The following is a 14,601-nucleotide window of genomic DNA, read 5'->3' as shown; positions in this document are numbered from 1 at the left end:
AGCCTGGGTTGGTGGAAGGGGTCCCTGCCCGTGGTGGGGGGTGTGCAGGGTGGGACTAGATGGTCTTTAAGGTCCCTTCCAATCCAAACCAGTCTATGATTTGATGATTTGGGGCAAGAGGAGCAGGTCGGGGAGGTTTCCAGCCGAGAGCCCCAAGCACTGCCCAGCCCCTGCTATCTTTCACCCCAGCTGCAGGCCCCAGCTTTGCCACGGCTGGAGGGCACACCCAGCACCCTGTGCAGGGTCCAGGACATGGTTTGGGGGACCTGATGTGGGTGTCTGGGGCTGCTGCAGCTTTCTGAGCTGCTTGGCTCAGCTCCAGCTGCCACATTACTTTCACATTCTGTTTCTGGGAATGGTTTGATTTACAGGAAAGCAGAACATTTCCTCCTTGCCTCTACACATAAAACAAGCGGAAGCCAGCCTCCGAGGTGGGTCTGTATAAAGAGGTGGGCTGGGCTGACACCAGCTCAGGAGCTGCTGAGGACTGGACTGAGACAGTAGGACTCTGCTGAGGATCTGTGTGGCTGGGAGCTGGGGATCGGCAGAGAGCAGGGGTCTTGTCATCTTCTTATTTCTTGTGTTTTCCCATCAGTTGAGAGATGCCAGGGAAGGTAAGAAAGGGGTTTTAAGGCAGTGGGCGAATGGTCTCTGCTCTGAGTGTGGGATGGAGCAAACAGGCTTTGCTCGTCTGTCTGAGGGAGCTCTGAGGACCTGTGTGTGCTTCCAGGGTTAACCCTGCCTGCTCCAGGCATGACCCAGCCCCAGGAGGGTCAGGGTGGGTGCCCTCGACAGCCGTGCCAGGCGGTGGGCTGGGTGACATGGCGGCTGCAGAGCTGTGCAGGCGTCTATCGTGACCGTCCCCCTGTGCTGGGCACCGGTGCAGCCGCCCCTCGAGCCCTGGGGTCCGTTCTGGCCCCTCACTCCCAGACAGAGCCTGGGGGGCCGGAGCGTGTCCAGAGCTGGGCAGGGGGCTGGGGCAGGGGCTGGGGCACCAGTCTGATGGGGGGGCTGGGGGGTCAGCCTGGAGAGGAGGGGGCTCAGGGGGGACCCGATCGCTCCCTACAGCTGCCTGGGAGGGGGCTGCAGCCAGGGGGGTCGGTCTCTGCTCCCAGGTCACAAGCGACAGGACAAGGGGGAACGGCCTCAGGTTGCACCAGGGCAGGTTTAGGTTGGAGACTGGGAAACATTTCTTCACCGAAAGGGTGTCCAGCACTGGGACAGGCTGCCCAGGGAGGGGGGGAGGCACCGTCCCTGGGGTGTTTAAAAGATGTGTAGATGTGGTGCTCAGGGCCATGGGTTAGTGGTGGGCTTGGCAGTGCTGGGTTAATGGTTGGACTTGATGATCTTAAAAGTCTTTTCCAATCTAAATGATGCCATGATTTTATGGTCACTGATAATGACTTTTTCCGTGGTACGCTCTTTGTCAGCATTAAGAGGGTGCAGAAGCAAGTGGGTGCTGGGCACAGTCCTCGGGCTGGCGGTGCCAGCAGCTTGGGTGGCAGTGCCTGCCTCCCGTGACACTCGTTAGAAAGCGTAGCAGCACTGGGGCGATGAGTGGCATTTGTGGGACATCCTGCTCTGTCCCCAAGCCTAGGGGGAGATTTTTTCCTATTCCTCCCTATGGAGTGATAGTTGGACTCACCTGTCCCAGCCTCTCCTACAGTCTAAACTTCACCACCCAAAGTGCTGTGGTGCCTGGTGCAGCCCCTCAAAGGCACAAGTGCTTCCAGAGCCTGCTTCTCCTGATGCAGGGCTGGGGAAAAAACCCTCAAGGGGGCTGTTCCCATGAAATGGGGTGCAGGCAGTCCCATGGCAGGTCATACTGCCACCCTTGCTGCTTCCTTCATTTGCTTCCAAGGAAGAAAGCAATCCCATGTTATTCCATAAATACGCTTTAGTGGTCCTTTGCATGCACTAACACAATTGCATGTGAGTTTTTTCCTTGTTCTTGAAGAAATATGAAACCATGCTGGGACTTCAAAGTGCACAGGGGTGACGGATAGTTCAGGGTCCGGCAGGGCTGGTGTTAATCTCCACCACCGCCGTGCAGTGCTTTTTGGGGCATCTGAGACTGAAACAGCACTGGTAACAGGCCAACGGCTTAGTAGTTGGGAGGGAACAGAGCTGGGACAGGTGGCTGGAGTGGACCATGCTGCACAGCAATCACAGCTAGGGGGAAGAAGGAGTAAGGGAGATGCTGGTGGCAGGGCATTTGCTTTCCCAAACAGCTGAGGTTTTGCTTTCCAGGGAGCAGCTGGACATCTGCCCGCTGATGCAAATTAGGGAATAAACATCTTGCTTTGCTTTTGAGCATGCACAGCTTTCCTTCAGTTGCTAAACTCCTGTCTTGACCCAGCAGATTTTCTTGCTTTTGCTTTTCTGCTTCCATTTTCCTCCCCATGCTGCTGGCAGGCGGGCATGAGCTGCTGGTGGGGGTTTAGTTGCTGGCGGAAGCCAACCACCACGATGTTTTTCCTCCTCTTTTTGGGGCCTTGAGCTTCACCCACAGCAGCAGATGCATGATCTGGCCAATGGTGGGATAGGGCATGTGCTCCTGCATTGTCACTGCTGTTCTGCTGGGCTCTGCCACATCCAGACTTTGTCATGAGGCTGGCTGAGCCTGACAGGAGAGCACAGATGTTGATGGGACTGCCCGTGTATCCAGAGCTGGGACTTTTCTGCAGGTCTCCAGGCTTAAGGTCCTGCACTGAGGGAGGAACAACCCCACATACCAGCACAGGCTGGGGCTGACCTGCTGGAGGGCAGTCACTGGTGTGAAGCTGGCAGTGCTGGTGGGCAGCATGTTGCCCATGGGCCAGCAGTGTGCTCTTATAGCTAAGGGGCCAGTGGGATTCTGGGGTGCACTGGGAGGAATGTGGCCAGCAGGTTGAGGGAGGTGGTCCTCCCCCTCTGCTCTGTCCTGGTGAGGTCACACCTGGAGCTCTGGGTCCAGTGCTGGGCTCCCCAGTTCCAGAGAGACATGGACAGACAGGAGAGAGTTCAGGGAAGGGCCATGAAGGTGACAAAGCCTCTGGAGCATCTCTCCTAGGAGGAAAGGTTGCGGGAGCTGGGGCTGTTCAGCCTGGGCAGGAGAAGGCTGAGAGGGGACCTGAGCGATGCACACAGGTACCTTAAGGGCCAGTGTCAGGGGGCCGGGGCCGGGCTCTTGTCAGCGGTGCCCAGCGACAGGACAAGGGGCAACGGGCACAAACTGCAGCACAGGGAGCTCCGTGGGGAGAGCAGGAAAAACTTCTTTCCCTTGAGGGTGCCGGAGCACGGGGACAGGCTGCCCAGAGAGGCTGTGCAGTCTCCTTCTCTGGGGACGTCCAGAGCCCACCCGGACATGATCCTGCGCAGCTGCTGTAGGAGAGCCTGCTTGAGCAGGGGGTGGGCTGGGTGGTCCCAGGGGTCCCTGCCCAGCCCCACTGCCCTGTGGTGCTGTGATTCTTTCTTTGCTCTCATGAACCAGCCTATTCTCCATCATTCAGCCTGTGCTCTCCATTGTTCCACATCTTCTCCCCCGAATAAATCTGGTGTGAGCCCCACACCCTCCCTTGCTGGTGCCTTCTGGGTGGTGGCAGGAAGGCAAATATTTGAGAGGTCAGCAGGTAGTTGGGTACTGGGGGAAGATCCCTGTGCTGGGGGATCCTTTCTAAATTATAGTCAGATTGAACTTTGACTGCATGGCCAGGCTTGTTCTTTCAAGCCTGATGGTGTTATGGTGTACAGGCATTACAGTCCTGTCCCCTGAGGCACCTTCTGGCCACCTTTTGTTGTGTGCAGAAGAGACTCTTAAAGCAGGAGATGCATACTTTGCAAACTTCACTAGGCTGATGTCCACAATGGTGTAGAATCATTGAATCACAAAATGGTTTGGGTGGGAAGGGACCTTAAAGACCATCCAGTTCCCACCCCCCCCCGCCACGGGCAGGGACCCCTGCCCCCAGCCCAGGCTGCCCCCAGCCCCGTCCAGCCTGGCCTTGAGCCCTGCCAGGGATGGGGCACCCACAGCTGCTCTGGGCAGCCTGGGCCAGCGCCTCGCCGCCCTCACAGGGAAGAATTTCTTCCTCAGCTCTCATCTCCATCTCCCCTCTCTCAGGTAAAGCCATTCCCCCGTGTGCCATCGCCACCTGCCCTTGCCCAAAGCCCCTCCCCAGCTTTCTTGCCGGCCCCTTTAGGCACTGGCAGGTGCTCTAAGGTCTCCCCACAGCCTTCTCCTCCCCACGCTGAGCCACCCCAGCTCTCCCAGCCTGTCCCCACAGCAGAGCTGCTCCAGCCCCTGAGCATCTCCCTGGCCTCCTCTGGCCCCGCTCCAGCAGCTCCGTGTCTCTCCTGTGCTGGGGACCCCAGAGCCGGACGCAGCACTGCAGAGGGGGGTCTCATGAGCATGGAGTAGAGGGGGAGAATCACCTTTCTTGACCTGCTGGCCATGATGCTGGTGATGCAGCCCAAGGTACTGTGAGCACACAATGCTGAGTCACGTTCAGTTTTTCATCCACCAACACCCCCAAGCCTTTCTCCTCAGGGCTACTCTCAGTCCATTCTCTGCCCAGACTGTATTTGTGCTTGGGATTGCCCCAACCCAGGTGCAGGAGATTGCACTTGGCCTTGTTGAACCTCATGAGGTTTGCATGGGCCCACCTTTCAAGCCTCTCAAGGTCTTTTTTGTATGTGGGTTTAGGTCCCAGGTGAAAACCTAGTTTGGTCACCACCCCAAAAAGGCCCTGATTAACATTTGTTGGCTGGGCAATCATCACTGGTGGAGAAGGGATGGCCTCCACTTCTCCCTGGAATGAATCCTTCACGTTGATGGGTTGCCATCTCCTGTCTGGTCTTCTCTTTTAGGATTTTGGGCCTTCCTTCCTGGTATTCTTCCTCTTGAATTCTTGAGGTGGTCCATATCTTCATCTTACCTCCCAGCCTTGTCTACCAGGCCTGCCATGTGACCGTGTGCTCTCTTGGCTGAGCTGGGGACCTTGGCTGCCTGTGTCCTCTGGAAAATCAAGCATCTGACCAAAAGGATCATCTACCGTGAGGTGAGATGAACCAGACCCCACATTCATTGAGCATATTCCCTAAAGCTTCACTGACTTTAAAGGAAAAGCTGACACTTAAAGGCTCTGAAAAGGTTCCAAAGTCCAGTCACAAGCATCTCAGATCAATGCCTGTGTTGGTAAGAGTCTTGTGGTGCTGGTGGGATGAGAGCTGAAAGCACAGGAAGGTTTTGTGCACTGCATAAATCTCTTCAGTATCTTACTGAATTGAGACACAGACAATAATCAGGTTTATATGACAGTGTAAAAAAAGGTGTAAAAGCATATGGACAGTGAGAGCACCAGCTCCGTTAAGGTTAGCAGTCAAGGACCTTTCCAGTGCAGATGGAATAAGTGAAGGGGTAAACAATAAACAAAACCACACAGGTACACAAACTGGATAGACAGGGGTTCCTGGACACAATGCCAAAGACCCAAAGTCTCCAGTCACTAATGACGGGCCAACAGGATGCTCCAGGCAAAACTCTGGGTAGGGATAACATAGCTTTTCCCTATCCATTGGGGTGGGAATGATGTGTGTCCCGAGAAGCAGCTCCTAGGGGGAATGGGCATGAGTGTGGGGCTCTGTGCTGGCAGCTGGAGCAGGACCACAGGTCACAGCCCGTAGGTGTGGTGCTGAGTATTCAGGGTGAGTGTGAGGTGCCTGTAAGATCAGTGTGTGAGCACATGCCTCTGCTGGTGAGCACCAAGCTGGACCACACAGTGAGCAGTAAGGCTGGTAAGAGGGTGCACAATGCAGCACGGGTGTTGGATGGACAGAGGGGCTGTGCTGGTGCTCGAGGGATTCAGGAATGACCACAGCTGTCTGTACTTAGGCATTTATGAATCCTTTTGGCTATACATGGGTGTTGTTGAAGGCAGCACCTTGTCCACGACAAGTTGTGTGGCCAAGTCAGGGTGTGTAAGGGTTCAACCCTCAGCTTCAGGGTTGAACCTGCAAATGGGAAAGTAGCAGGCATAACCACTGTCCCGAGATGGAGACCCCCCAGGCCTTAGGCCACCCAGGCTGGGCTCCAGCAGCTGAGTAGGAGGAATTCCCAGGGCCAGAGCTGCTGGAGACCCCTCTTATAAGAGGCTGGGGCCTCTTACAATATACCTTAAAGAAAGTGTTTTCTTCTTCCATAGCCATGGGTTCACAGGAGGACATACTAGAGGCCAATCAAAAGGCACATTCTGCTAAAATACAGCTGGCAGAAGCATGTGAGAAAGAAGGACTGGATGATGAATACTGGGTCCCCAAACTGTCAGAGCTACTGGGAGTGAATTCCAAAGAAGCCCTGAAACATATGCAATATGAAGACTACCTTAAGCTGGAGTGTGCAGTACGATACCCCTGGGAAACAAAGGCTCTCCAAAAACTCCTGGAACTAACAGACAACAAAACAACTTCTGAGGACCTGCAGAAAGAGCGCTTGGAGAAGATAAAGCAGAGACAAGAAGCAGCCAAGCTAGTCCTGCAGGAGCTGAAAGACATGCACAACATTCGCAGCCATAGCAGGGATGCCATAAGAAAGAAAGAGGAAGCTCTGTGGCAAGCCATGGAGATTCCCAAAGAGTACTGGATCCCACCAGAGAAGTCACTGCTGGATGTTCTGGAGAGCATCCAGAAGCAGCTGGAGCAGCAGGAGTCATCAGTGGGCAGGGGTGAGAACGTCTCTGACACAGAGGTCCTGAGGCAGGCGTCGGGGGGACTGGCCCTGCAGGGCATTTACAGAACCAGCAGCCTGGCAGATGTGCTGGCAAAGCGAGACCAGATCATCAGCATTCCCGATGGATTCAAGCTCACCGGTCCAGAGCAAGGGATGCTGTTTGAGAGGAAGGAGTTCTCCTCCTCTGCAGAAGAAGCCACTTTCACCAAGTCCATGGAGCAGCTGGGGTTCAGCATCAGTGTTTCTGCCAAAGCCGGCTTCTGGGGGTTTAATGTTGAAGCTAATGTAGATTACAGCAGATCCTCACAGCTGGAGGATGTTCACCAGTCCCGCTCTGAACAGAGCTACATTTGCACCACCAAGTACCAGTACATCCCTTTGGCCTCCTGCTACTTACAAAAGCATCAGCTTCGCCTCTCAGATGCAGCCCTGCGGGAGCTGCAAGACATTGAGCATCTTTTGAACATCACCCAGGAAGCAGACAGGCCTGACATGCTGAAGAGCAGGTGTGCGAGCTTCTTCAGCAGGTTTGGGTCCCACGTAAACCAGGGTCCCCTGCACTTTGGGGGGATATTCTGGTGGAAGGCATCTACGGAAGGATTCAGAGCTGAACAGCGGGAAGAGATGAAGCGACAAGCATCTGAAGCACTGAACAGCTGCATCGGGGCCAGCTATAGCAACTTTGGTGTCAGCGCAGGGGTGAACGTGGACATTTCAAAATCCAGCTTACAGGCTTCTTCTCAGGGAAGAGATGGAAAAAGTGCCTACACAGCAGTTCAGGTCTACATGGCCAACACAGGGGGCCCATCAGAGACAAGTTCTCTTCCTCAGTGGAAATTTGGGCTTGTAACTAACAACACAACCTGGTGTGTTATTGACCGAGGCTTTCAGCTGATCCCAGTGTGGGATATAATCCAGTTTAATCACAGCAGTGACTTTAAGTCTGTCTATCAAATAAGCAGCAGCCTCAGGGCAACATACGAAGCACTAACGAATTGCTGTGTTGGCACCGTGTTTGGAGAGGAATTGATCAGTGCAGTGGAAGAGGCCAAAGCTTTTGTGGATTGTGTGAAGACCTGGGCAGTGACAGGTGATGAAAGGAAACTGCTCACACTGATAGATTTCAAACAGAATCTGAATGAAAAAACCAAAAACCATAGTGTCTGGATCAACATATGCCTGTCAGACAAAGCACTGCAGGAGTTCCTGGTGAATACCGTTCTGTTTTGCAAGAAGTCACCTCCAGAAAATACCACCTATATCAAGTCTCTGTTGAAGTGCCTCCTGGATCCTCATGTCTATTCTGTCAAGGACTTCCCCAGGTCTTCCTTCATTATGCAATGGATCTTCCATACTGAGCACATGGTTCCCGAAACTCCCCATGTTGCTGAGCTTGAAGATCTCACCAAGACACTCCTGCAAATGAAGGAGTACATCCAGGAAGTCACCTATGCACCAGAAACCTCTGCATCTGCAATTCATGAAGCAAAAATAAAAGCCACCTTGACTGCAAGCCTAGCTGTTTATTCTTTACTCCAGTTTCTCCAGGAAAGGGCACAGAAAGACATAGAACTCTTGGTGATCTTAATTACAACCAGCACAGGATACCAGGTGGAAAGGGGCACTTTTCAGTACCTCCTTGGATATCCAGAAATTAACTTCATGATAAATGAAATGGAAATGGGACATAAGGAGTATCTGGGTCTGAAGGAGCAAGACATTTACAGAGCTCAGGCATTCCTGCTGCTGATGGGTCTAACTGTAACTTCTGAACATAAAGAGGTGCCCCCTGAGCAGAAGAATAAACGTTTCATTTTCATGGAAGATCAAATGAAAAACCTATGGACAACAGAGATAAAAACTCTTCTTGAAAAGCACAGTGCATTCAAAGACTGGGAGATGCTGGAAAGTGACTTGGTTTCTTTCATCAATGGGCGCTTGGATGACACACATGATGATCTGAAGAAACACAATATAATCAAAGACATGGAAGACACTTTTCAAAGAATACAGCCTTCCAGTGAGTCCAAATCCGAATCAGATGGCAGCAAATCCAAAGCAAATCAAGTCATTGCAAATCAAGAGTTCCTCCACTTACTTAAGCGCCTTGGACTAGAAAGTTACTATCCAAGAAAAATGGGGACAGAAGATTTCCACATCATATACAACACATCTTTACATGACAGCCAGCCTAGCAAGGACAATGAACTACCATTTTACTTCTTGCAAAAACTGTTAACTGTGGATTATCGGGTGAGGTACCTGACTTACAAGGATGAGAGCAACCCAGGACTCACACCTGTGCCAAAGAACACAGAGCAAGAGCATGAACCCTCAGATTCCTTTGATGACTTTTTCACTGATTTGGAGGAAGAAGCCCCTAAATCTCCAACCAAGGAAAATTGTGTGCACCCTATGGACCTCCAGATGGCAATATTTCATTGTGCTGATGATTTCATGAGACAGTACATTTCAACAAAACTTGCTTTCTGCCAGTTTGCACTACCTCTCCTGGTACCCAACCCATGCACTTCACAGATAGAGTTCCCCCTCTGGTCCCTCAGCCAAATAAAAAAAAGCTGGAAAGAGGCTGAGAAGTCAGGAAAGGAGGCCAAAATGAACAGTTACAAAAACAAACTGTTGTATCAGGCAGAAACACCCATTGTGTCCTTCATACGGATTGGCAGCTCTCCCTCCTCTTCCAAGTCTCAGATCCTGAATGCTCTGCTGAGCAAACAGAAGCATGACGTCTTTTTCCACCGACATTGCAAAGGCAGCACCAAAGACTGTTTGCTGATGAAAGGTGTTGTGGAGATCTCCTGGTACTGTCCCCGGGGCAGTGGTGATGACAGCTTTGACTGCTGTGTGGCTTTCTGTAACCTGCATGGAGATGCAAGGGATCACAAAGAACAGCTGCAGTTTTTACAGGAGATATCTGCTGTGAATGTGGTATTTGTATCTGAGTCTGATCAGAGTGATGAGAGAGGGGTGAAGATTTTACGTGATCTGTGGCAGTCACAAACGCCTTTGGTTTGCCTTTTCACTGAAAAAGAGAATGTTGCAGCTAGCCGATCTAGCCAAAAAATAAAAATAGCTATCAAGAACAGAAACGAAGCAGAATTAATGGATGAGCTGACAAAAAAAATCAGGGATCTCCTGGAAGGGTCTAACATGCTTTCCAGCCTTGATGCCTGCCTGGACAAAGCTCGCAAGTACGGATTCTTAGTTGACCAAGATACAGATGCGTGTGTGACAGCCAAAGAAAAGGCGAAGGAGCTGGTGAAGCTTCTGAAGCAAGAGAAGTTGTCTGAGATCAAATCCCACCTTCTGCCTCTTCAAGGAAAGCTGTGGTACATGTGGTGCAAAAAGGACAAAGAACTCACTCGGTTGCAGGAAAAGAGAAACAAGAGCATAGAGCATCATCGGAGCCAAATTGAAACAGAGAAGTCAGCAATAAGAAGAAAGCAACTAGCAAAAGCTTTCCCCCTCAATCAGCTGATGAAATCAGTCCTTGGCTTTCTCCAGTCACAGCCAGCAGATACCAAGAAATACTTCCTGCAGTGGATGAAGATCTTTATGGATGACCTGTCCTCTGGTCACCTTGATGAACTGAAGGGAAAGTATCACCAATTATGGTCTCAAATCCTGGCAACAAAGAAAAGCAATGAGAAAAACAATCTGAAACCTGTGTTGCTGCGCCAGTTAGATGACCTCTCCAATGAAATCAACGATTCGTCCATTGGCCTTGAGCATATTTTGAGAGAGGTAGGGCAGATTTATGAAGCTCTGGAATCAATGGACTCACAGGATATATGTTTTGCCAAACTACCTGAAATTGCAGCTGATCTGATGGTTTCAGGGTATCCTGTAGAGCTGATGGATGGTGATGCTTCTTACGTACCATTACGATGGGTCAGGGCGATCTTTGACAGATTAATTGAGAAGCTAGGGGACAAACGAATATTTGTTCTCTCAGTGCTTGGCATCCAGAGCACAGGGAAGTCAACCCTGTTGAATGCCATGTTTGGTCTTCAGTTTAGTGTCAGTGCAGGGAGATGCACTCGGGGAGCATTTATGCAGCTAATTAAAGTGGACAAGAAGCTGCAACAAGATTTGGACTTTGATTACATGCTAGTTGTTGACACAGAGGGACTTCGTGCCATAGAGATGGCAAATAAACAGTCCCTTAATCATGACAACGAGCTGGCCACCTTTGTCATTGGCATCGGCAACATGACTCTGATCAATATCTTTGGAGAAAATCCTTCAGAAATGCAAGATGTCCTTCAGATTGCTGTGCAGGCTTTTCTGAGGATGAAGCAAGTAAATCTTTCCCCAAGCTGTCTGTTTGTACACCAAAATGTGGGAGAAATAACTGCCAAGGAAAAGAACATGGAAGGACAAAGACGTCTGCAGGAAAAGCTGGATGAAATGACTGTGACAGCTGCCCAGCAGGAATTCTGTGATGCCTCCTGCTTCAGTGATGTCATCCGCTTTGATGTGAACACCCACATTCATTACTTTGCTCATCTGTGGGAAGGAAACCCCCCCATGGCACCACCCAACCCCACCTACAGCCAAAACGTCCAGGAATTAAAGAGCAAAATTCTCCAAGCTGCCAAGAAGGAGTCACAGGGCAGCATTTTGAAGCTTTCGAGCTTGAAAATTCGTATTAGTGACCTCTGGAATGCTTTGCTGAATGAAAACTTCATTTTCAGCTTCAAGAATTCAGTGGAGATTGCTGCCTACAAGAAACTGGAAACCACATTTAGTCAGTGGACCTGGCAGCTGAGGAGTCACATCTTAGACCTGCAAATGAAACTGGACAATAGAGTTCGGAATGGGGACTTGCAGAATGTCACCACAGAATACCTTGAAAAACTAGTGCAAGAGACAAACGATGCCATCATGAAAGACATGGAAAAGTATTTCAGTGAAGACAGAGATTCTGAGATACTGGTCCAGTGGAAAAGCAGCACAGAACAGAAGCTGAAAGAACTAAAAGAATCTCTTCTTTCTGAAACTAGGAAGAAGTGTGAGCGTCTTATTGAACTAAAGAAGAACCAGTGTAAACTGGATGAAAAGAAGTCAGAATATGAAGACAAGTTTCTGAAAAGGAGTAGACAGTTGGCTCTGCGTCTAAAAGGCAAGAAACTAACCGAAAGAGAACTGAGAGACAACTTTATGTCTCTCTGGGCAGACTGTGTTGCTGAAGTCTCCTCTGCTGGTCCCCCTCCAGAACAGGTTGATATCGATGTGGAAATAGAAGATGTCCTTCTAGAACACTTTAAGGAGCCAAACTTACCCACACGAATCAAGACATTTCCCAAACATGGAGTATTTTCTGTTGACTTGGAGAAACATGTTGCTAAGAAAAGAAATTTTCTGAAGTACATCTGGAGTACAAATTTTGATGATGTTGCTCTGAGCACCATACAACACATTACAGATACCATCATAGCACGTGTGAGGGAAAACATTGACAAGAAGGAAAAGGAGAAAAGGGATTACAGTCGAAGTTTTATTCATGAAATACTAAATGAAGTACAGAAAGGTATGAATTCTGTCCCTAGCAATGCAAGATATAGTTTTAATAAGGATTACAGGATAGATTTATCACTGTATCTGTGCAAAACAGCAGCAGAAAGATTTAAAACCATGCATGCAATGTTCAGAAAAGCAAACGATCCAGCCATCTACCTGGAGAGCAAGAGAGAAGATTTCTTTAAATGTTTCCAGATTTCTTGCCAAGGAGCCACTTCTATCACAATATTTGCTGTTTTCCTGTGTGACAAGATTGCCCCGGCTCTTCACCAGGCAGTCTATGAGAGGACAGCTCTTGCCATAGCTCGGGACATGAAGGGTAAAATCCGAGATTTCAGTGGCAATAGATCCTTTCTGGAAGGCTGCATACTGAGATACCTGGCAGAAGAAGAAAATTTTGAGAAGTTCAAGGATTACCTTAGTTGCCCACAAAGATTTTTAGAGAGTTACATTGAGACACGTGTTAAGGAGTACTGTTTAGATAAGAACAGGAGGCTGGATACGTTTTTAGATGACTCTCTTGCTCACCTCTATGAAAGCATCCAGTCAGCTGTTTTTGTATCAACCAACTTTGTCAAAGACAGAAATGACAGAAATGACAAAATCTCTCTTTGGCTGGATGCATTTTGCAGCGAACTTGAAGAGGTGCTAAGCTTGCCCAGAAGGGAACTGAAGAACATTGAACATCAGGAGATAACAGACATAGAGTTCCTGAAAAATGCCATGACAGCAGCACTGGCTCCCCTGAAGGACAGTCTCAAGGAAGAGTTTGCTAGTGCTGATATGAGCAAATTTGAAAGGCAGCCTCACAAAATCCTGGCTGAACAGTTTGAAGGGTGCTGGGCGAGGTGTCCCTTTTGTGGGGCTGTTTGCACAAACACCATGCCGAATCATGATGGAGACCATCAGCTTGTCTTCCATCGTCCACAAGTTTTGGTGGGATACAGGTGGCATAAAACAGACAATCTGGTCATTGATATTTGTTCTACTAGTGTTGCAAGTGACTGTTCATTCTTGATTGGTGAAGAGACCTGGATGCCCTACAAAAGATACCGAGATGCTGGACCTCCTTATTCCACTTGGAACATTTCTTCTGATCCATCCATGCAAGCATACTGGAAATGGTTTGTGTGTCATTTCAGGACAAAACTAGAAAAGCATTACAATGGGAAATTTCATGGCAAAGGAGAAATCCCTGATTTGTGGCAGAAAATTACAAAGCAGGAAGCACTTGCTGAACTGGAGAAGTTTTAGGCCAAGTCGATATGAAGGAAGAATGGCAGCTGCTTTGCATTTTATAAGAATGTAGTACAAGTCTATCCACAAAATATTGTTATAATGACTACGAACTCAAGCCACATGAAGGAATTGGTATCTAATTGCTCACAAAGTTGGGTGGAATAAGATGTGTTTCTCCTGCCACTGCTCAGTAATTCCCCTGCTTCATGATAAAGTCAGAATCCTCTTCCCTTCTTGCCATAAACATTTACATGTGCTTTGTCTTAGAGCAAAAAAGAAAAATATTCCTGCAGTGAGCAGTCATATGGCCAAGACTGAGACCAAGAGAACAGTGCCAAGGGCAAAGGCAGCATTAGAAAACACCAATTTTATCAGCTGCCATGAGAAAATAAGTGACACTGACAAAAAAAAAAGATAGTTTTCATGTAGAAAGTACTTGTCACACTTAAAGAAAGGGCTGCAGGATCTGAAAGCAGCTCAACATTGGCTGCAAGCTGTGCTGTTTTGCTTTTCAGTATTACCATTCCTTTATTGATTCCTTATTGATAAGCTGAGTGCGTCGCTCAGACCCATTGCTGTTCTGTCTCTGATGTTATTTAAGCAGTGAACACAACAGCCTCTGTGGGTTTCAGTCAGGGGTCCTCAAACTACGGCCCGCGGGCTGGATACGGCCCCCCAGGGTCCTCAATCTGGCCCCCGGTATTTACAGAAACCCCCCAACCCCCCACCCATTTACAGAACTCCCCCGCCCCCTCCCCCCCCCCCCCCCCCCCCCCGACGGGGGTTGGGGGGGAAACCAAGCAGCCGCAGATGACTGCCTGCCACTTCACCCACATCGTGCCGGCCCCCTGTTTAAAAAGTTTGAGGGCCCCTGGTTTAGGTGGTGGTTTAACTCTGTGTCTATGAGGTTTATTCTCATACATTTAGCTAAGCCATTCCTACACAGGTGCTTGGCCTGGCGAACTTTCCTCCAGCTCTTAGCCACAATTACAAACGCTCTTGCCATTTGCTTAGCTGTTAATCCAAAAGCCTTTGTATTAACAATGTCGAGAATTATGTCTCTTTGCAGCTCCCTCAGCAGCTATAGGCAGTGTGTGATGTTAAGTGTTCAT

General features: G+C 49.6%; 1 protein-coding gene across 3 annotated transcripts; it reads left to right on the top strand.

Moving 5' to 3' along the window:
* The first annotated feature begins 357 nt into the window (after positions 1-357).
* Positions 358-14,199, top strand: LOC121090482 (interferon-induced very large GTPase 1-like). Of its 3 annotated transcripts, none has more exons than XM_040599072.1 (3): positions 358-431; positions 4,849-5,039; positions 6,183-14,199. In XM_040599072.1, the coding sequence occupies exon 3, from the start codon at positions 6,185-6,187 to the stop codon at positions 13,502-13,504; it is 7,320 nt and encodes a 2,439-aa protein (XP_040455006.1). In that variant the 5' UTR covers positions 358-431; positions 4,849-5,039; positions 6,183-6,184; the 3' UTR covers positions 13,505-14,199. The 3 variants fall into 3 exon arrangements, with proteins under 3 accessions (XP_040455006.1, XP_040455005.1, XP_040455007.1); XM_040599071.1 differs by lacking the exon at positions 358-431 and adding an exon at positions 442-614; XM_040599073.1 differs by lacking the exons at positions 358-431; positions 4,849-5,039 and adding an exon at positions 5,065-5,176.
* Positions 14,200-14,601: the final 402 nt, after the last annotated feature.

Source organism: Falco naumanni, chromosome 6, assembly GCF_017639655.2.
Source record: "Falco naumanni isolate bFalNau1 chromosome 6, bFalNau1.pat, whole genome shotgun sequence".
Classification (NCBI taxonomy): domain Eukaryota; kingdom Metazoa; phylum Chordata; class Aves; order Falconiformes; family Falconidae; genus Falco; species Falco naumanni.
Note: the sequence above shows the minus strand (reverse complement) of the source record. Positions and strands in the feature narration are given on the sequence as shown.